The 23,165-nt window shown below is 52.7% G+C and overlaps 1 protein-coding gene across 2 annotated transcripts in view; it reads right to left on the bottom strand.

The window, feature by feature from the left end:
- The window catches only part of LOC104373400 (acid-sensing ion channel 2), a 510,805-nt gene that overhangs the window by 106,899 nt on the left and 380,741 nt on the right, over window positions 1–23,165 (bottom strand). Inside the window, exon 1 of one of the 2 annotated variants that reach the window (XM_086626443.1) lies at window positions 510–1,049. The exons of the other annotated variant lie outside the window; for it this stretch is intronic. Coding sequence (XP_086482569.1) covers window positions 510–1,049 — 540 coding nt within the window. Of the gene's footprint in view, window positions 1–509; window positions 1,050–23,165 lie in introns of those variants that run through there. 2 annotated transcript variants of the gene reach the window in all.

Raw genomic sequence — 23,165 nt, 5'->3', positions numbered from 1 at the left:
GGCCAGAGCACCTGAGGAAACTTTGCCTCCCAGCTGGAGATGGAAGAAGTCGAGATGCAACTACGCTGAGAGCGACAGGGAAAACGTGCCAGGAGTAGCCGGGATGACTGCGAGATTTCTGTATTATTAGTTTTTAAATTAAAAAACGAGGGGGCAGCGAGCCCCCCGCTGCTGATGGCTACCCCTAACACAGAAAGCACCAGCTTTGGTCCAGGGGAGAAATAAGCATTCAGGGAAAGAGCTCCGCGGGCAGGGATCTGCCGGGAGCTCCGGACAGGGGCTGCAGACAGAAGCCCACAGCTGCCGGGGCCCTTCGCCGCCCGGCCCGGCGACGCTGCACCCCGGCCGCGCCCGCGCAGGGACCCGCCACCGCTTCCCAGCCTCGACCGTGGGAAAAACACGCACCGAGCGGCGGGGAGAGCCCGGAGCGGGGAGGAAGCGGGGACCAGAGGGGTCCGGGGGAGAACTCTGGTCGAGGGGAAGCGGGGGGCTCGACCGGGCGCACTCACCGCGGAGAAGTTGTGTGGCCCGCAGAGCTCGCCGCGGTACTTGCAGGACAGCAGCATGTCCTCCAGCTGATGGCCCAGGCGGTCCATGAAGTCGGCGCTGATCCCCTCGTAGTGCCGGGGGGGCAGGAAGAGGCGAAAATCGGCCAGTTTGGCGAACCAGCGCAGCCGCGCCTCGTCGCCGCGCAGCAGCTCGGTGAGCAGCGGGCGGGCGGTGCGGTTGGGCAGCAGCAGCCCCAGCCAGTGCCCCGCGTAGTACAGGTCCCCCTTGGAGAGGCGCGGGAAGCGCAGCGGGTTGTTGTTGCAGAGGGTGACGGCGGGGAAGGGCAGCTGGCGGCTCCAGCGGGTGCGCACCTGGGTGTGCGAGGGGAAGGCGAGCCAGTGCAGCAGGCGGTTGGAGGACCAGGACACCAGCAAGCCCAGCGCCGTGCAGAAGGCCAGCACCCAGAGCGCGCGCCGCGGCAGCGCCGCCCGCCGCGAGCACATGTGCCGCAGCCCGTGCAGCCGCGTGCGCAGCGGCGGCGCCCGGCGCCCCCGCGCCATGGGCGCTCCCCGCCGCCGCCGCCGCCCCGGGATCAGTGCGAGCAGCGCCGCGCCATGCCGGGCCCCGCCGCTACCCGCGCCGCGGCCGGCAGCGGCCCCGAGCGGCGGGGGGAGCCGCCGCGGGCAGCCCGCCGCGCCGGCACCGAGCTCTCCGCCGGGCAGCAGTTCCGGCAGCGCGGCATGCCGGGGCCCCGCTGCTGCTGTTGCTGCCGGTGCTGCTGCTGCTGTCGCTGCTGCCGCCGCCTCCCCCCCGCCGGCGCCGCGGGGCGGCCGCGCCCCCGCGGGGGGCAGCGGGGCGGCCCTGCCCGCGAGCCGCCGGCCGAGGCTCCCGCCCGCCCGGCCGCGCCGCTCACATGCTGCGGCGCCGCTGCCGCTTCGCCCCCCCCTCACCCCCCGCCTCCGCCGGCACCGCCCGCGGGAGGAGAGGGCTCGGCGCGCCCCGACCCCCTCCCGGTACCACCGGGCTCGCTGCCGGGACCTCCGGTGCTCCCCGACACCAAGCGCGTCCCGGAGCCCCGGTGGGAGCCCCGGGATCCCCCCCTTCCCCCCCCGCGCCGCTCCGCGGAGCGAGCGCTGCGGGACACCCCGGCCCCGGGCGGCCGCCTAACCCCGACCCGCGCTCCGCCGGCCCCGGCCCGCTCTCATGCTGCCCCGGCCGGGATGCCGCTGCCCTCCGTTCCCCCGGGGAAAGCCCTCCGCGGGCGAGGAAGAAGAGGAGGAGGAAGAGCGGGGCGAAGCTTTCCCGAGGTGCGAGTCCCGGCTGCGGCGGCGAGCCCCGCCGCTCGGCGCTAGCCGCGCTCGGGAGGCGGAGGGACGGATGCTCGGCCCCGATCGCGCCGTTGCTTCACTGGAGTAGCCCCCTCCCCCCCCCCCCCCCCCCCTATTTATCCCCCGGCAGAGCGGGGGGAGCGCGGCCCCGCTCGCACCTTCCGGGACCGCCGCCGGCCTTGGCCGGGGTTTGGGGAGCTCACCCCCCCCCCCCCCCCCGCCGCCCCCCCCCTTCCTTCAGCCGGAGTTTGTTTTCCTGCTTTTCAGCATCCCCGGGGAAAACACGCTATCACAGACACAAGCAAAGCCTCGAGAAACGCAGACAAGGTTTGCAGCCTGCTGTTTGTAGCGGCTGTTTTCTGGGCAAACTGGTTGATTTTTTAATTTTTTTTTTTTTTTTTGGGGGGGGGGGGGCGGTTTGCTTTTTGCTTTCCGTAGCAAAGCTGCTCTCCGGTCCTCCGTTTCCATGAAAAACGAGTGAAAGCACAGAGAAATGTGTTCACTGAAGCATGGTCCCCCCGACCCGTGCTACCCATGTGCCGGTGCCACGCCAAAGCCCGGAGAGCCCTTTTGGGGACCCAGGGCTCCTCTCGCCCCGCTCGGGACACGTAACCAAAGCCCCTTTTCCCACCACCTTGACGAGACGGCGATAACTCGCGATACACGTCGGCGTCTCGTGGGGTTTGCTCAGCCCCGATCGCTGAAAAGCAGCTCGCTGTTACCTTCATTTTCATTTCGAATAGCGCCAGGAAGCGTTCCTGGAATCGTGTCCAATTAAGCTGTAAGTAGCAATAACTGCTTTTGAATCCCCTCTGATATTTTTTTCCCCTTCTGAATTCGTTTTCCATGTGCGTTTGGATCCGTTGTGTGTTTTTACCCAATAGATGGAGCCGTTACAGCCTGGTTCTCTCCAGCTTCTTTCCCAGAGTTTCTTTTTTACTGTGGCAAAGCTGCGAACGTGCTGCAAACCCCAACAAACCCCCAAATCCTGCTCCTGGCCCTGGGGCCACAGGGAAGAATGTGTTTGAGGGGCCCCACGCTCGTGCCCCCGTCCCCTGTGCTGGAGCCGGTGGCAGCGGCGATTGGCACAACCACGTCGATGCGGGCTCAGCTTCGCTCCCTCAAATAACTCGGATGATTTGCCGTGCCCCGGCTCGCGACACCCCCGTGTCCACACTCTGCAGGAGTTTTACTGGTTTTTAACACTGCTTCTAAGTGTCAAATCCTTTTCAAACCCAGAAAGATGACCGTGACCTTTCTTAAACCGAATGGGAAAAGGCCAGGAGTTACTACATGTGTTATAACGTGGCATCCAGTGGCTCCTGTCGAGCCTCTCGGCATGGTTTCCAAGCAGATCCCAGCTTTTTTCCTACTGCCAGTTGAAATCAGTGGCAGTTTTTCCTCTTGGCTCACCCACAGGATAATAAACATCCAAACCGCTTCGCCACGAGGCGGGCTGAGATTGTTATGCCCGTGATATATTGACACAAACCCGAGGAAATAAAAGGTGCCTGACTATAAACAGCCTCTAATATTCCCTTCCCCACAAACCTCATCGCTACCTTGCAGCAAAGAGAGTCTCGGACGGTGCCAGGTTCTTGGGCAGTGCCTGGGCTACGAGTTGTGCCTGGCTGCAGAAAATCAGAGCAGCCTTGGACTTGGTCCACTCGCTCCTTTTCATCCTCTTCCCCTTTCTAAAGGTTTTTTTTGTGGTGGGGGTAGCTTGGTTGTAAAGGTTGTAAAGGAAAGAATAGCAGGTTTGCATGGAAAGCTGCTTTTTTCCCTTAATAATTTGACCCCTCCAAATTATCTGCTTAAATCTCCCTACCCGATTTATCACAGGGAAGAAACCTTTCTTAATTAAAAAAAAACCCAACACCACAACTGATGGTGAATAGGAGTAGGACAGCCAAGACCAACTTCACCCTGAGCTGAAATTCCAAAGTTTCCCCATGAAAAAGTTATGAAGACACACCAGACAAAACCTGACCATAAAATTCAAGGCCTGCATCAGCTGCTGCGATGTCTCGCCCTGCCCGGCCACCCACCCTTTGGAAACCCATTTCCATTTTTCAAGTTATTTGGGAAAGCAGCTCCTATCGCCCGCTCACCCTGGGCACCTGCTTCATCACAGTCCTGGGTAATTCTTTACGCAGCCAGAACAGCTTAAAAGCTTATTGAGCTTAATGCATGGAAGGAATAACAGAGCTGGAATCAATAAATATTGCTTATTAGTCAACAAGTCACTTCTAAAATTCTCCCTTGGGGTGGGTGAGTTTGCTGCTTCTGTTGGAGAACAGAGTTTGGATGGAAAGAAAACCATACGGGAGAAATTCAGTGAATCATTTCGGGTGAATCCTGCCATCCTCCTCCCCCCAGGACATAACATATGTGCCCCTGAAAGGTATAGAAAAGACAAATATTCGGAAGTTTTTCTAAACCAAAAGCATTGCTGCCTTTTGAAACTTCATTTTCACTTCAAACATCCGCTCAGGTTAAGACAAAAAGGATTAAATAAAAGCTTTAAAGCCCCTAGAAAATAAATCATAATACTTTGTTCCAGCTGGACCCTTTTATTATTATTATTTTGTTCATCCCATAAGGGAGCAAAAGGAGTGAAAGCTCAACCCTAAACATTTTCCCTCGGGACTCTCGGTGTGCTGGCAACCTAAAAAACCCACAACCCCCCACCCTGTTCTCCAGAGTCCTGCAGCCCCCCCGGGAGAGCGAGATGCTGAGTTTAAAAGCTCAGGTCCATGAACGTGAATTAGGTTGGAACTGAAACTCGAATTCAAATTTGAGTTTCCAAGGTGTCAGGGCTTGGCTTGCAGGGCCACAGCTTCACTCCACCTCCCCTGGAACGGGAATTAATGCATCCGGAGGGATTGATGGGATTTATTCCGTTGCTCAGTACTGCACAGCAATTCCGAGTGGGGGAGCGGGCAGCAGATTTATCCCCAGTTTGGCACCACGACGGGTTACGGGTCAGTATTCACAGCGTGAATGTACCCAGGACGTGGATCGGGTTTGCAAAAGCTGCACTACCATCTGGTTTATAGTGGGTTTAGTCCCTAAAAGCAGGAGGTGAGATCACAGGGATGCGACCGAAGGGTGCAGGACTCCGATCGGCACCTCGCGGCGTTGGGCTCCGTGCTGTCAAAGCCCCCGAAAAACGAAGGGCTCGGTTTGAGCTCTCAGGAGCTCAAGCCAAGGAGAACGGGGTCAGGTACCAAAAATCCCCAGGGAGGAGGTTCAAGTCACTGTTGGACGGGAAAGGGACCCCCTTTCCTTGCCCAGAAGCATGCCCCGGTGCCACTGGAGATGCTGGTGGAGAAAGCTTTTGACTGGGACAGAGCTTTTCTTTTTAGCAGCGCGAGGAGCTCTGTGCTTCGGCTCTAGTCTGAGATTCGTTCTGAGAATGGACTGGCGGCTTTGCTGGGGTATGATCTGGGCACCGAGAGCCACGGTGCCACCCTGGCAGGGCAGCTCCAACGCTGCAGCCCAGCAGGTTGGTGTATCTTACAGAAAAATGTGTGCTCCTCTGCTGTGTTCTGCAAGCACCAATTTTTCCAGAATCATTCTCTGCTTTGCTGAACTGCTGCAAAACCAATCCCTGCTGAAGCCACCATGTTATGAGAAAGTAGAAAACACTGGGAAATAGGGGTTTCCATGGAAGCTGCCATCTCAGCCTTAATTCAATTACTGCTGCCTCAAATCCCATCGTATGTGACAAACCCACCCTGGTGCGACCCGAGACCCGCGCAGCTTTGGGGAACCTGCTGGGTGCTGCCACCCCACAAACACCACCTTTATTCCAAAGGGGCTTTGTTTGATTTAGTTTTGTTTTCCTTGGTTTTGTTTTCCTTGAAAGTAAATTATTGAACTTCCAGCTGTGAAATTCTCCGAATTAATTGAGGATTCTCAGAGCAGAACCCTCCTCGGCACAGCCCTGCGCTACGTCTGTTATCGGGATTTTTCTGGGTCTGTTCTGGGACCGTGTGTTTCTAACGCAGGGAGGTGAAACACTTGATCCATAACAAAATATTGAAGGCACATAAATAATATGTCGGTAGCCTGTTTCTTAATCTGCTGCATGCACCCTGCCATCAGGAGAGTAGTACAATGGTTTGCATTTTACAACACTGCTTCCACATCCAGAAATAGGGAAACTTCCAATATTTCATTTTTCGTGGCTCGTGTGTGTATTAAAAAAAAAAAACACAATCCGAGAGAGATCAACTGAAAACCCAAGTGAGTAAAGATGCTGCTGCTCTTTTGGGGATTACACTAGGACTCGCGGTGTGTGAACAGCAAATAAAAGTGAGTTTTCCAGGGTTGTCCTGCAAGAAGCTGCCCAGGATTAATCAGGAGGACTTCAGGAGGAGCCAGTCTCAGCCGGGGTGGGGGACCCGCTGTGAGTCCCCCGTAGAGGTGTCACCTTCACCTTCACACCAGGCGGGATGGGATGGGGAGTCCCCCCATCCACGCATATTTGAAGGGATTTACTCCTCCTTCATCCCAATTTTTTTTGAGGGGACACTGAGACACGGGGCTGGAAAGGGCTGGTCCCTGGGCTGGAAATACATTTAAAAGCCAAGCGTAGGCTTTCCAAGGTCCCGTGCAATGCCACACGACAGGGCCGGCCCCTGTCCTCTAATTAGCACAGTCTAGTTAAATTGGCATTTCCTGATACCACAATTATTCACTAACTTTCCTTAAAGGAACAAAATGATAATATATATATTCATATATATATATGCCTGTGTATATATATGCATACATGTTTTTCTTCTGCAGGTAGAAAAATGATTTTAATCTATTTTAAACTTCTCAGCTGGCATCCTCCCAGTTATCTCCTTTTTTTTTTTTTCCTGTTTTCCATTTCACCGCTGAAGAAAAGAGGAGAGGGAGTGAAACAAATGAAAATACCTCTGGATTTCTTATGAACTAATTTTAACACGGTTTCTTTTAAGCAAATTAAAAAGGAAAGTTCTCCCAGTCTCTCAATATCAGTAAGGGCCTTTTCTGTTGCACTCGATAAATCTGTCATGGAGCATGGGAAATCTTGTACCCTGGTCACAAGGGAACATGGAGACAAACCACCTCCTGCTGCAATGCTCCTGATGCATTTTCATAGAATCACAGAACGGTTTGGGTTGGAAGGGAACTTCCAGATCATCCAGTCCCAACCCCCCTGCCATGGGCAGGGACACCTTCCACTACACCAGGTTGCCCAAAGCCTCATCCAACCTGGCCTTGAACACTTCCAGGGATGGGGCAGCCACAACTTCTCTGGCAACCTGCTCCAGTGCCTCAGCACCCTCAGAGGGAAGAATTTCTTCCTTAGATCCCATCGAAATCTCTCCTCTGTCAGTTTAAAGCCATTGCCCCGTGTCCTGTCACTACACACCCTTGTCCAAAGCCCCTCTCCAGCTTTCCTGGAGCCCCTTTAGGCACTGGAAGGTGCTGGAAGGTCTCCCCGGAGCCTTCTCTTCTCCAGGCTGAACAGCCCCAACTCTCTCAGCCTGTCTCCATAGCAGAGGTGCTCCAGCCCTCGGATCATCTTCGTGGCCTCCTCTGGCCCCGCTCCAGCAGCTCCATGTCCTTCTGATGTTGGGCCCCAGAGCTGAACGCAGCACTGCAGGGGGGTCTCCTGAGAGCAGAGCAGAGGGGCAGAATCCCCCCCCTCGCCCTGCTGCCCACGCTGCTCTGGATGCAGCCCAGGACACGGTTGGCTTTCTGGGCTGCCAGCGCACGGTGCTGGCTCATGGTGAGCTTCTCATCACCCAACACCCCCAAGTCCTTCTCCTCAGGGCTGCTCTCAATCCATTCTCCTCCCAGCCTGTCCTTGTGCTTGGGATTGCCCCGACCCACGTGCAGGACCTTGCACTTGGCCTTGTTGAACTTCACAACGTTCGCACAGGCCCACCTCTCCGACACAAAGAAAAGAGGCTGCCACCCAACACCCGAGCCTTTGGCACACAGCTCCCACGTTAACTGGCCCTGCCAGAGTTATCCCGGATCCACCCAGCCCACCACAAAGCACCGATATCAGAAAAGAGAAAGCAACGCCCTTAAAAAGGAGCCCTGCAGGACTGCAGGAAAGGGAGAGGATGCACAAGACGCAGCCAGAGGCTGGAGAAATTACTCCATTTTCAGGAGGACAAAAAAGAAAATTGAATATTATTTCCTTTTTGGAGACAGCGCCTGCATCTCTGAACTTGAGAGCCTTGGGGCAGCTCTTCCCAGAGCGGTGCTGCAGCCTTTTTTTTGGTGTTGTCATTTCTTTTTCTTTTTTTTTTTTTTTTTTACCCCTCTTGTATAGAAAGGGCTGAAGTTTGCTGGGAGTCGCCTGGCATTTTGCTGGGCGAGCTCCCGCTGTTTTAGCTCACGTCTTTATTCCTGACGGGCGGCGCGGGAGCAGGAGCGATGTTGTCGCTGCTCCGCTTGGGGGTTTAATCACGCTCCAAAGCTTTCCGCTGCCTTGTGTACGCTGCCACGGCAGGCGTTCCGGCTCAATTAAAAACGAATCCAGGGAAAGAAAAAAAAACACCTCTAAGCTCACTTTACTATTCAAGCTGTGTAAATCAGTGCTTTGGTCCTGGGCCATGAGCTGGTCCGTATGGGGAATAGATGTCACCTGCACTTCCGTACGTGGTAGTGGGATGTGTGGGAAGTGTGGGAGGGAGATCCCGGCTCCCTGGTTTTGGGGGGATAATTCTGGATATTACGTGGGCGTAAGCCTGGAGTGTGAAAGTAGGTCTAGAGGCTCTTCTGGACCTTGCCTGTCCTCAAATGTCACATCCTGAGGAGCAGAACCACCTGGAAAATGGGAACCTGGAGCTTCCCAGGCAACGTATGGGGCTGAACGTGGCACCAGCCCCTGCGGCCACGCCAGGGCCAGGAGGAATCCTGGTGAATATTTCATGTCACCTCCTCCGTCTGGAGTGAAAATTCACTTGTTGACTTAATTCCACCCTTCCTGCCTCTGCTGAACCCTTTTTTCTCAGGTTAAATTTACTGGAGCTAGCAAACACAGAGGAAAGCTGCTCTGTGTTTAGATGCTGAAGGGGACTGAAAATTATATCTCTCGCAGGGAGTTTTGCTCCTAAATCAAGTTAAGGGAGCAATTTCTTAAGTTAATATTTATTCTTTGTCTTTCCTAAGTATTTGAAGATTCTGCTGGGAGCCAGGTGGGAAATAGCCCTTTCTCCTCTTCAACCTGTTGCTATTATTTCAAACACAAGTGAAGGCAAAGAAGCTGCTGCAGCCCTGTTCTTTATAGCAGCAGGGAGGGAAGCAGGAAAAGTCATACTTCAAATCCTGAAATACCAGCACAGCTCGGTCGGGATAAAAGGGAACAGTCACCTCTTGCATGAAGCAACATCAGCCTTTCATCCCGCAGCACCGTGGCCACGTTTGGAGGCTGCTTTGTTTGCTGCATGAGGGTCGTCTGCTGGAAAGCAAATATTTCACTCTCTGGGCTGGTTTGGGGTCTCCCCACAAAGGCTTTGGCCAGAGTTTTAAGGATTAAGCAGCCTTGGAGGGGTCCCACAGCCAGGATCTGATCCAAAAGCTGCCATGAAACCTCCCCAGCCCCAAATCTATTAGCTACTGGGAATGATTTATGGCTCAAAGAACCGCACGATGATTCGCTGCTGCAAAAATTCTAGTTTAGGGGTTTTTCCTTTGTTCGTGAGCGACTGTCTCTGCACGGAGAAGAGCACCAGAAGTTCACAGCATGAATGGTCACCTGGGGATGGGTGTCCTGAGGACGGGGAGCAGCATGTGCCTGGGCTGGTGTCTGGGCAGTGCGTGTCTCATCGGGATGCCCACCTTCATGCTTGCTCGCGCGCCCGTGCGCTCTCGCTGAGCACAGAGGTCACATTGGAAGAAATCAATAAATGCAATTATTATAAAAATTACCGGTGTACCTGAGGGATGTGGCTGGAAGCACAGGAGGGCAATCTCCAGCAGACTCAGCTTTGACCTAATGCTGCTTCGGGCACGTTCACCCTGTGGCACGGCAGAGCGAAGGCGTGCGGAGCGTCCCGGGGTGACGGTGGTGGTGATATCGGGGGGGGTTCAGTGATAGTTCCCAAGGGAAACAAGCCCTTTGTGCACAAAGACAAGACTCCTCCTCTCTGTCAAAAGAAATCCCTTGAATTCCCATCAAAAACTATTTCAAAGGAAAAATGTTGATAGCCCCCAAGTTGCCCCAGTTCCTTTCAAATTCAGTGGGAATATCACTGGGTATTTCAGCAGAGATTCATTGCTGCGATTGCCATCTGTGGAAATCCCAGGACACCGCAAACACTCCCGACACCAGGGGCTGCTGCAGAAGGAGTGTTTGGGGGCTTTGACCTCCTTATTTTGATTTGGCCAGGACTAGAGGACACTGGGTCAGTGTTAAAAGACTGTCCCCACTAAGATTCCTGCCATCCTTGGCATGGGTGTCCCCTGTCTGCAGGGATGCCGGGCAGGACGCGACCGGGCTGGCTGGCGGGGCAGGTAAGTGCCACCTGCTGAGCTGCCAAGCAGAAAGGATCCGTCTGACATTCCTTTGGCAGCTAATGGGTGCCAGCAGTTGTGTGGGAAGACTAATGGAGAAAAGGTTTGATAAAATAGAAGCACCAGCCCTACGTTTTTCTGATGCTTTTTTGCAGTTATATAATTTTAAAATGACATTGATTTAGGGGGAAAAAAAAAAAAGGCAAAACTCAACACTGGGAAACTTGGAACACTTAAAGCTGGATCCTGCTCTCACTGTCAGCAGAAAAAGTTTGGGTCTCTCCCTGTGAACTTCAAGGGTGGCTCAGTACGTTTTCCCAGGAGGGGGAATGAGGAACAGGATTTGGCCCTGCACCCTCGTTGCCACTGGTGCCGTGCGAGGAAGATGAAAAGGGGGGGCAGCGTCTGCAGTTTGCATCCAGCCGACATTCCCTGTGCATGTCGTTACTATGCCGACCGGCATCAGCGCAGACCGGGATGCGCCAGGGGTTCACACCTGGCAGGGATGCAGCACCGTTGTCCTACAGCGGGGTCTGTCCATGGGCGCTGTCCCAGCCTCGTGCAGACCCTTGCAGGTGCCTCTGGCCAAGCCACCTCTGCGGGCCCTGAGGAGCTTTGGAGGACACCTAGAACCCACTCGCCCGACCGGATCCGACCTCGGGGCTTGCTTGTAAGGGAGAGCTGGTGGCAGAGGTTAAAAAATAAGGATGACGGCACGGGAAGGAGCAGCCCAGGAAAATGGTTGGATGGCTAGAGGAGCTGTGAGCTCGGTGTGAGACCCTCATTCCTGATATTACACGGCCTGGGTGTGCTCAAGGCTGGGTGGCAGCCAAGGGAAAGCTGGGAGAGCACCCCAAAAACCCCACTGGGGTCACAGGGCTCTGCTGCAGCCCTGCATGGGCTGCGAGCTGTCCCCCGGACACGGGGAAAGGACACTGGGAGTGTTGCGCCTGCTCTGAGATGTTAAGCTGGACAATTTGCTCTGTGCCTCAGTTTCCCTGCCTGGCTCTTCTGTATAGACCAGCAGTTTTCCATGCACAGGCTGGTACAGCACGAATGACAAGGGGACCTGGATCAGATAAAGCCTGGACTCTCTCCTGGCCAGGATCCAGCCCCTGGGAACACTGTCCCTCTCCCATCCTAGCCAGTCGGGACTTTTTTATTAACGCTCCCTGTAGGCTCCAGCATTTGGCTCACCTGATGGCTGATGACTTTTTTTTTTAAAATTAAAATTACCTACTTTCTTCTTTAATGTAATCCCGTGGGAAGCCAAAATGAAGAGAGCTCTTAGATGGAAAAAGTCCCAAAGAAACGAAACTGCAGCAGAAAGAAGGTTCCTCCAGGAAGGACGTATGGATACAAAGAAAGATGCTGTCAGAATTAGTCTCCCTCAAGAAACGTCCCCAGTGCTTTTTGGGAAGGTTTGAATTGGTTTGAATTGGTTCTCTTACCCCTCCAAGAGGAGCAGTTTTGCTCCAGGTATATAATAAGGCACAAAGGTGAAGTTCCCTGGTCTTTTTTATTTTCCTCCATAGCAGCCCCCATCAATATTGCCTACATTTATATTCGTAATTCCTCTCTCCCTCTCTCCTACCCTTAAAGTCATTGGATGTGGCTGGGTGGGCGCGAGGCGGGAGCACGTAGTGCTTCTCTGAGCAATGGTTAATGGGCTGGATGATTCTCCAAGATGGCATGTCAATGTTTTTTCTTCTCTTGTCAAGGCTTTTTTGTCTCTGAGTTGATATTTTAAATCAATACGCCTGAAGGTGTAAAACCACCATGGAGAACTGAGAAAGGTTGATTGGGAATGCACCTACCAAACGCTTTCTGATCCCCTCTGCACCCTCCTTTTGAGCAGTCTCCTCCGCTTCCTCCTTTAGATCTGCAAGAAGATGAGTTGTTTTAACAACATTACAGGAGTTTTTTTAGTTTTGCCATTAATCTTGTAAGCAAGATGCTCCAAGGAAACAATTGCTCTTGTGCCACTGTACTAGGCTTTAAAATCTGGGGAACAAACACGTCGCCATCTTTTTCCCCCCTTTGCTAGGATCAATTTCTTGGTGCAAAGAAAGGTGACAGCAGTCAAAGGTCTTCACATAAGGGGGAATCAGCAGCTGGAGATCCACCAGTTTGCATATCACACTCCAAAAAGCCTCCTCAAACCTTCCACGAAACAGAGGAAAAGCAGGACTGTTTATTTTCCTTCCAGCTACTCCTAAATATTAGTGCAGCATCCTCCTACGTTCCCCATTTAGCTCCTGGAAACAGTGAAACATTAGGATTATCACATCTCTGAGATGGACAGAGAGAGACTGAGATGAGACTTTTCCACGTGGACACTAAAAAACCTCGACAATGTCCCTCACGGTGGGTGTTTTTCATGACCACAGGGTTTCTTTTCTCACGTTCATTGACATTGCATCACGCAGTAAGACCCCAGGGAACTGTTCCCGGAATAATTGCACAAGACAAATAATCAGTATCTCCAATTTATTTTCTTCTGCTCTTCTGGATGAGGTAATGTGGCGCTTCTTTGTGATAATTGGAAATGCCTGATGCTGACCTTAGGAAAAGAAGGAAGAATTCAAAATATTGATCTTAGAGCCAACTTCAAGGGAAAAGTGGCATCTTGTGCTGGGAAAGCTCAGCCTGGGCCAGCTCGCATTGCTCCGCACAAGCTCTCGTGCAGAGACCCAGCTTTTGGGCAGCAAATTGGGGCTGGGCTGAAATCCATTTTCTGGGCCATCAGACCTTGGCTGCGAGTCTGGGGGTCACAAATTTCCCTGTCAGTCCTGCTTAGTTAATCCCTCCCTTTTGCTTCTCCGGGGAAGTCTACTGTGATACTGTGTTATTGCTTCTCCACGCTCAGGAGGAGGTTGGTTTGGATACCAGCATCACCAGTGCCAGGATCCTCCCTGGCTGATACAAACGCATCCTTTCTGAGCGCACCCGGAGTCTGGACAGCACCCAGAAATGTCAAATAAAATTAGCAGATAAGGTTCAAAAGCAGCAGAATAGCGTTCTGCTCCACGGCATGCCTGGTGAAAAATCAGCTGAGGGCTATTGATACAAAGACACACCTCTGGCTTGGACAGACTGACCACAGGCTGGCAGAGATGAGCAGAATATTTGGGGGGAACACGCTGTCCTCATTCTTCTCCTCTCCTCCAGGTATGTTTTTATCAGAGACAGGATATTGGAGAAGACGGACTCTCGATCTGATTTAATACAGCAGCTCGTGTAGGCTTGTTCCATTCCTGACAGTCTCCAGACATTGCAAAGTGGGACATGCCGGAACCCAACGGCTTCCCATTAGGCTGCTGGAAAGCAAATGGATTTCAGCTCCATGACAACTGGGTAGAACCAAAATGAACCGGCGTCTCTCTGCACCGCGAACTACGTGTGCGGAGAACTTCTCCGCACCTCGGAAACCGCGGCGGACGGCGTTTGCCCACGGCTGCTGTTCCGCCTGGGCAGAGCACCCAGGAGCAGTGTGGCACCCCTGGGCAGGGGGCGGGGGGTGAGCCCAGCGCCCAGCACCCAGTGCCGACCCTGCGCTTCGCACCCACTGCACCGGGATTCACGGGGGCGGCTGTGGATGGAGGGTTTATGAATAACCCAGTAGCAATCACACTGTTTAAACAGTGTAAAGATTTGGGGACTTTTCAACTGATACTGTATCAAGATACATGGGAATGAATTTTTTTTGAAAATGCCAAGAATCAGCTGCTTGTTGTCTGCTTGTAACTCAGTCAGTACCCAGAGCAATCACCCATCACAGCCCGGTGAGAGCTTTCTGCTTTACTGGATTTACTGGACTAAGGACCTGGGAACGGTGCTGCTCTGCACAGGGTGCAGCTTCTGCAGCGCAGGGAACGCTGCAGCGAGGAGGCACAAATTGCTATTCTGAGCAAAAGCTGCACTCACCCAAACTTCCCGACACTGGGACAGGATCGCGGCCACGGCACTGCCAGGGAGTCCGTCCTCGGACTCCTCGGGGGTTTGCATCCACTCAACCTTCAGGATGCAGCAGCTCATAAATGAAACACGGGTGCTGTGCTCTGCCTGCTCTGGCACAGCTGGTTCTCCTCACAGAGGTCCCTTTGGATTTCTCCAGCAGTACAAAAGAGACTTGGAAGGAAACACATGCCTAAAGCTGTGTGAACTGGCGCCAGTGCAACCCAGGATCGGCTCAGCTCCAGTAGGTTTCTCTAGATGGGGACCAGATTCCCTTCTTGCTGGTGTAAACCTAACGCACCCACACGAGCTCGGTGGCGAAATTCAGATGAGCACATGGCCCGGAGCTACTATCATGAGTAACAGCTTCGTGCATCTTAAAAGGGACTGAATCAGCTACCAGAATAACTCCGGGCTTCTATATCCAGGCAGCGGCATATCCGCCCCAGATTCATCCACGCTTCCCGAGAGCCGGGTTTGTGCACACACGCTGTGCTTGCTTTTACCATTATCATCTCTTGGTTGTCTTACAAACAGGAGTTGCTTTAAGGGTGAGAGTCTGAGCAAACTCCCCTGTTTGTTAAGAAAACAACGCGGGCCGGATTACGAGCTGAGATCCAGCTATCGCTAAGCCAGCGCCAAACCCCAGAGGGTTCCACTCGTGCTCCACTGGCGGGCGAGCGCTCACAAGGAAGGTCGGTCAGTGAAGATTTAGCTTGAAGCATTTTCTAGGGATGAACCTCTCAGAAAGGAGATGGAATTGCCAGAGAACCCCTATTGCTTCCCATTGCACCGGAGAGCCGGGAAATCCCGGCCGTGCCGGAGGCTACAGCTGCTGTGCGGGCAGCTGCGGAAGCCTCGACGCACGCAGATGGGCTGAGCAAAGCCTGGCCAAGACAGGGATTTCCCCACCCACAGTGGGTACAACCTGGAACTGCTCTCCCAGAGAACCAACGCGGTGAAACACAAAGGGATGACCCCAGTGACCCATGGGGCAGGTGTTTCAATAATTCAAAATTAAGCTGTTTTCAGTTGCACGGTGCTGGCAGGATTGCCAGATCACTCCTTCAGACCGTTACACCGTGACCATCCTGAGAGGGTGGTGAAACTCCCTTTTGCTTTCCCAGTACGAGGGTTTCACCCCACCAAAAGGCGGACACCAAACCACAGCTCAGCGCAGCCCTAAGTGCCCTGAGACCATTTGGCCTCAGCGAGTAATTTGGTGGCTCAGCCTTCCCGAAACCAGGAGTTACAGCCTGGCATCAGGCTGCTTTACAGGGAGGTCTGGCATGGCCAAGGACGGAGAGGAGCAGGCAGGGCTGGGTGGGAAATCACCTCCCACGCTGTGAATCCAGCACCTATTTTTAAAACACTTCTAGTTTGGGACGAGCGTGTTTGCGTGCACCTCTGGACGGACACACGCGTTGCTTCTGTGGAAGCCGGCTTTGGGAGCCCTGCACACCTTCATGTGACCACGTTTGTGTGGTTGTGGGCCACCATGACTCAGGCTGTCGTTGCTGCTTCTCCAGCCCACAGCTGCTCCTGCTCCTGCCACGCGGGACCCTTTGCAATGCAGACCCCCGGCCACGGCCCCTGTCGCCGCAGGGATTCCTGCAGCCCCTGCATGGGAAGGGCTCTCCAGCACTGATTTCTTGATTGCCCAAGAGAGCAGCTCTTAATTACACCTTATCTTGCATTGCACAAGCATCCATAAGCAGTGATTGGGGGAAACCCGCTGCTTTTTTCCAGCTTGTCCGCAGAGGAGAGCCGGCAGCTCCGGGGAAGGAGGTGGTGTGTGGGGCTGGCACTCAGGATCCGTCCTTTTGGCAGGGCTGCGGGGAGCGGGGCACCTCCCCGAGCCACTCCTCGTGCTGCCAGACGTGTGCCATCAGTGCAGTGGCTTTCAGGAGCAGTTTGCTGCTTAGCCCCAGGAGGCTGGAGGTGGAAATGAGATGGATCGAAATCAAAGATTTCCTTTACTTTCCGACTCTTTGTCATTTTCTTGTTTGCCTGATGTTTTCTCTGTGTTTGGTTAGAGCCTCGGTACTTGAAGAAAGTGTGACACGGGAGCATAAATAATCATTAACTCCACAAGTACTTTCTAGTTTAAACATTTTAAATAAATAGATGTAAGTCTTCTGAAATGCAAACTTTCATATAACTGTATTACATTTGCATGCATGCTGCTTCCAACGAGAAACCCTGCTGAGAACCACGACTGGCACGGGCCAGATTGGTATTTCCTGATTCACAACGGGAAGAGAGACTGCTCTGTCACCGGGAAATAACAGGGAGATCAAATACCAGAATATTTTGTCTTGCTTGAAAGTGAGCTGCTTCACGCCGTGCCCTGATTTTCCAACAAATAAAACTGGCTGCAGACTCACAGAGTCGCATAGCATTAGGCAAGGCGGTGCTGTCAAAAAAACTGGTTTTGGCAGTGGGATTGAATGGGGAGCGGGGATGCAGAGATCAGACCTCTCTGAAATGCTCAGCAGGATGCCCAGCCCTGCCTGGGAGCAGCCAGAGCTCCCTGGAAAAGCGGGATGAGCCATAGAGGGTAAAATTAGTCATTTATATTAAGAGTCCAGCTGGAAGCTGGTTGTGATATTAAGAGCCAGCTCTACTGGTCTGGACCGAACACCCCAGCAATGCCCTGAGTTCAGCACACCAGCTGATGGAGTTTTCTATGGGATTTGGCTTGCTGAGTCACTTCCACAGACTTCTCTCCTCTTGTGATGAGTGTTTTTAACCTCCCCCCTTACCATGAGGAAGTCCACGCGCCATCGGCGGCACCAACACTTGCACTCGTTGGGGTCAGGTTTTGGAGACTGAGGCCCTGAAGAGAAGCCAGTGGTGAGAGATGGCCTTTGTCTTGGGCACGGCCCAAGCAGGACCCCCTTGCAGCTTTGCTGGTGTTGGAAAAGAGGGAGCTGAGTTGAAAACAGAGCTGGGAAAGCTGAGTTTCCTGGCCCTGGTCCTGCTGTGACGGTGGGGACTGGCCAGGCCAGAGCGCGCATCACTGATGCCTTTGCAAAAAAGCAGGAGCATCCTGCTAACCTGATCACCCGGGGTGAGGAGCTCGGGGGTGCCGAGGCCAAACACGCAGCAAAGTGCCGCAGCCGGAGCAGCAGGAGCTGGGCGTTACGTCAGAGCAGCCACAATTAGCCAAGAGAAGCACGTGCAATTAGCAGGGTGCTGCTGGGTCCTTCTGCTTGAGCTGTTTAACACCCGCAGCAGAGCCCTCTGTCAAGACAGCAAGGTTAAGGCTGGTGGAAAAGGGATGCTCGCCTGGCACGTGGGAAAAGTCACAACGAACCAGAAAATGCTGATGAAGAAATCTGGGTAGCGGTGATGCAGTGGGTGACATCACACCAGCGATGAGCAAAACCAGGGCTGTGGGAAGCAGCAGAGCCCAGACTGTGCGCACTGGGTTCTCCCATGCCACCCGTGTCCCCAAACTCCTTTGCTGTCAGCTTCTCCAGGCACCAGCAAAGAGCAGGAGCTGGGGGGACGCAGGCAGAACATCAGCCCCCTGAGTGCGTGTCCAGGGCCATCACACGTCTTAGGAGCTGGAGAGGGTGGGGTCAGGCTGGGGGTGATAGATCAGCATCTCTTAACGCTTGGTAAAGTATAACTAGGGAGTTCTAGGAAGAAAAATAGAAGCTGCAATAAAACCACGAAGCTCAGCGCTGCCCTGCCGTGGTGTGCCCAGAGCTGGCCTCTGCCTTACGCGGCAAAACCCAGTTTGGCTGGAAAGTGAGCCGGATGCCACCGAAAGCAGTGAGGGGGAGGCTCAGAAAGAGGAGTTTCTCTACGAACCCCATGTTTTATCAGCATGACCAGAGCTTTTAGAGCGGCTCAGAGAAACAGTCTGTTATTTCAGCCACCGTCACTGCAGGACTTGATGGACTCCCAGAGCAAAGCACTGGAAACGGCACCAGCAAAGTCTGCGTCGGCACCATAAAAACGTCGGTGGCCTAAAGAAAGCCAGTGACAAAGCAATCCCGGCAGGAGATGGAGCGCAGCTCTCAGCCACTTTGGTAAAGGCTTCTTTAATTTAGTGCACGGTGGCTGAATTAAATATTTCTTGGCCTTATTAAAACAAGGATTTACTCCCCGTTCTATTATTCATGGGGCTGTACAATAAGTACCAGCCAGTCGGCGCATAATTAGCGAGGAATTATTTACAGAGATGAGAAACTGTTACTAAACTCAAGCAAACAGTGTCTCCGTGCCCTCCCGGAGCAGCCTGGCAGTGGGACACGACCCATCGGGGCAGCACCTCTGCAAGCAGGAGTAACGATGCCTTCAGAGGCAGGATGGGAGTAACTCCTAGAAACAGCAAACATGCAAACTGTCAGCATGATTCACTGAGTAATTATAGAATAATACAGTGTAAACTATTAGGAGATAATAACAATAAGTCAAGATTGACTCGTCTCCTTTAAAACTTCAGGCTGCTCCTAGTTACTTGTTATCTCTCTGAGCCTGCTGCACGCATGAGAGGAGAGCTGATGGGTGCTGCTGTGCCAGTGCAGGAACCTTCTTCTGCAGGCTTTGACAGCAGCAAAGTTCTGGAGGTGGAGCCCGTAAATCACCTGGGCTGCTGCCTTTGCCCAAGGGAGATGTCTGCTAGAAGGACCTGGAGAAACGGTTGTGGAAAGGTGGCACTGGGGCACCTTTGGTAGGACCAGGAGTGAGAGGGGTTATCAGTTCTCCTGCTGTGGGACAGATGAAGCTGTGGGTCAGGGGGGAGTTTCATCTGAGCTTTTTTATGAAGGCACCCATAGTGGTCCCTGGGTGCTGGTATTTGCTAAGGTTCACCTAAACTGAACATTTTTAATAAAACCCAGAAACCAGCTAAGGAGGCAGCTGAACTCAGCTCCCATCAATCCCAATGCTACATTTTGATAACATTGACATGTTGGGTTTCAATTTTGAAATGGAACCTTTTTTTCCTTCCCAAATAGTCATGGGGTTGATTTAAATCAAATAAATGAAATAAAAAAGCACTTCAGACTGCAACTTTTTCCTCTGCAAATGGCAAATGGAGCACTGAAATAGCCGAGTGCTGCTGCTGCCTCCCTTCTCTCTGCACCAGCCGTCCTTGGGGCGGGACAGTTGTCAGCTCCAGCCTTTCAGCTACGAGCCACTTTAGTCAGACAAATGACATTTTAAGTGAAAAAGCTTAATCCAAACAGCCTCAGTTGGCAGGTTTTGGCACTGCGTTGCTGAATCTCGCTCGCTATGGCAAATCCTGTGTTCCAGAAAGGTTTTTGCAATGCCAGTGCCTAACTAGCCTGTTGCCTTTGAAGTGCGGGTGCTCCTGGGGTGCAGTCACCCCTCCTGTAAGTAGGGGCTGAGGATCAGACGTGAATGTGGGGTGTGGATTTGCACGTGTGTGCAGATACACATGCATGTGCACGCACGTGTGCTGAGCCACGTGCTTCGGCAGGGGGGGAGCCCCGCAGCTCATTCTGCCTGCCCAGCACCAGCAGATGAGCTCCTGCATGGTGTAGGGTCATACATCTCTGGAGCAGGATGGCCTATGTTTAATTCTCTTGCAAGGAAAGACCAAAATCTTATGTTGTTTGGTAAATCAGGCCACAAAAAGCCCCTTGTTTGGGACTGCCAAGCAAAAAAATAGCAGGCAGCTGAAGAAGATACCTTGAAACATGTCTCCAAAGCCATGCTAGCAGAGAAAGGGTGGTGACTAAGACCAACATTTTGCTGGCTAGTAGTCGTGGCTGATGCTTGGCGGGTGGTGCATGGACATTTTGGGTACCACACATCCCCTCTGGCTGTCAGAAGAAGGCTCGCCCCTGCCGGCAGCACGACACAGCCATGCTGGAGAGCTCTGCCTCAAGGCTCCATCCATCACTCACCTCTCTTTATCGGGGCAGGAGAGCAAGCGGCAGGCAGGACCGTGCCTCGCCGTAGATCAGAAGGCGACACAGCGGGAATAGCTGTCCATCAGCTTGAAACTCAATTATCCAAGCTACAGCTCTCCTCTATATAGGTGTAATCAGCTCCTTATACATTATATCATGCATTCACCTACTGCTTATCATCCTCTGTCATGCACTTGCCAGACAGTTCATTACTTATGCACACACTAAGCAGACATCCTTCCCCTTGCTGGGACCTGCACCGCTCCTGACCGATGCCAAACCCTTTTCCCGCATTGAAGGGCATCCTATGGATAGAGGAGGAGCCGGCAGTGCTGCTTGCAAGGACATGGAAAGAAAGTGGCAGCACAGACCTAGGAGAAATTCTACAACCCTTGCAGCTTGTGGTTATAAAAGCCTGTGGGGTCTGTGATCGAGACCTGAAGGCTCCGCTCTGCATGTAACAGAGGTTCTAAAACAGGGAAAAACCAGGCATGGCCTGTTCATTTTTTTCACTCCAACACAAAAAGGACATGGAGCTGCTGGAGCAGGTCCAGAGGAGGCCACCAAGATGATCCAAAGGCTGGAGCACCTCTGCTATGGAGACAGGCTGAGAGAGTTGGGGCTGTTCAGCCTGGAGAAGAGAAGGCTCCAGGGAGACCTTCCAGTATCTAAAGGGGCTACAGGAAAGCTGGAGAGGGGCTTTGGACATGGGCGTGTAGTGACAGGACACAGGGCAATGGCTTTAAACCGAAAGAGGGGAGATTTCCATGAGATCTAAGGAAAAAATTCTTCCCTCTGAGGGTGCTGAGGCACTGGCACAGGTTGCCCAGAGAAGCTGTGGCTGCCCCATCCCGGGAAGTGTTCCAGGCCGGGTTGGATGAGGCTTTGAGCAACCTGGTGTAGTGGAAGGTGTCCCTGCCCATGGCAGGGGGGTTGGAACTGGATGGTCTTGAAGGTCCCTTCCAACCCAAACCATTCTGGGATTCTATGATTCTATGATATTTCCAGGAATACGACTCCAGGCAAGTTTGCAGCTTGTATTCACAGTTGAATTCTTTGGTGGCAAGAGCAATGAGCAACGATTTTTGTTCTCCGGGCTTCAATACTCATAACATTTCCATTTTTATGGCATTTGATTATGTATTAGACATTTAAGACGCATTTATAATATTAACCTCTCCAAAGAGGCCACTCCTCACCCAGCTCTATTTGCTCGTTAAAATGCGACTCTCGCTGTTGTCTGTACCTCAAGTGGTCTGACTCGATGAATCAAAGATCTGAAATGCTAAACCAAAATGTATCTATAAAAAAAACGCGGAGAGGGGAAAAGCTGCCTTTCCTAACAAATGACCTGTGCTGTAACATCAGCCACTCACCCATTTGTCAACGCGGTTCTGCTCAGCTGCACCCAAAGCTGTAATTTGCAAATCTGAATCCAATTTGATGCTTTTTCATCTTGCAACACGGCGGGGCCGGGGAGAAGGTGACTCAGTGCCGGTCGCACTGCGCGGCTGGTGGGAGCTGTGCTGCCTTTCCCAGGTGTCCCACAGTCAGGACGGGGCCACGCGGGGTGATGGACCCAGCACCCTCGTTTGTGGGGCTTTTTTGAGATCTGCAAGGAGAGGGAAGCACCAAGAGGGTTGTTCCGCAAAAGGAAGGTGTCGAAAGAGGTGAAGGACTTTGCTCAAGATCCTAATGTGAGTGCAACTACATACAGAGCCTGGAGCAGCACCAGAGTTTCCTCATCTCCAGCTGGTGGACAAGCCATTTGGTCACACTGACCCTCCTCTACACTCCATGCTGGTTTGGACCTTCATTATTTGCTCAGTCTCTGCAAATTATTATTTTGTTCGTGTTGTTGGAGCAGCTCAAGATCCTACCAGAGGACACAGTCCTCTGGTGCTGGGTCTTCCCACACATCTAACCAGGAGAGGGTCATGCCAGCACGAGGATGTAAGGAGAGACTGCAGCAGTGGCTGTGACAAAGGCAGGAGAGAGTGACTGTCCCTCATGCGATGGAACACAGAACTGTCCCAAAACCAAGAGTCAGGAATCTCCAACCGTACTGACCCGCGCTGTCACCTCATTGCACAGTATTTCCTCCTGATTGTGAAATCCTTGACACAACCACAGTAAGGACTATAGAAAAAACTTGGGAGATAACAATAACTGTCTTTTTTTTTTCTCCTAATAAGCACATAAAGCCAGAGAACCAACCCTGGGCATCTTGACGGAGCCAGGGCAGTAAATCCCCTCTCTTTAAATGAGCCCTGTCCATCCTTGCCTGGTACAGGCAGGAGCGTTCCTGAAAGCAGTGTGAAACCATGAAAACAAAGACAAGATCGTAACTCACATGAGAAGTGAAGAGCAGAAGAAGTGATGAATGAAGAGCACAAAGCGTATCTTCTAGTCCTCATACCTGAAGCATTTCACTCCGCAGCTTGAATGAACTTCTTTTTTTTTCCCCCAGCATTGTACTACGTGTGTGCACCGTACTCAGGTCTACATTGAACAGCACAAACAGGAACCAAGATGAGATGCACGAGCTGTGAGACTCCAGCAGTGATGCTGGAGGAACCTCGAGGTTGTTCAGACCCCGCTGCTCCCGCAGGGTGAGAGCAGTGTGGTTATCCCAGCACACACGTGTTATTTTGTTGGGGATCTTACTGTATGTACACTATTATTACGCTTAGTTGCTCCTTCCTCTTTTATTGTAATTTGCTTGCTAATTATCGTTACAGAATCTTAACTCAGTTGTTCCCATTAATCTTAAATTAATTATAAGGTAGTCCATACTAATTTAACACCAGGGTTGTTTTTTTTCTTTTAATCACATGTTTTTAGGCTCGTTGCTGATGTGCTAGAAACAGTCATATCGGAAAGGCAGCTCTGGTCTGAAAAGTGACGTTGTAGAAAACATGACTGCAACCCGGGGTGTCACAGAATCATGGAATGGTGTGGGTTGGAAGGGACCTCAACAATCATC

The sequence above is a fragment of the Tauraco erythrolophus genome, chromosome 25 (genome assembly GCF_009769465.1).
Source record: "Tauraco erythrolophus isolate bTauEry1 chromosome 25, bTauEry1.pri, whole genome shotgun sequence".
NCBI classification, from domain to species: Eukaryota; Metazoa; Chordata; class Aves; order Musophagiformes; family Musophagidae; genus Tauraco; species Tauraco erythrolophus.
Note: the sequence above shows the minus strand (reverse complement) of the source record. Positions and strands in the feature narration are given on the sequence as shown.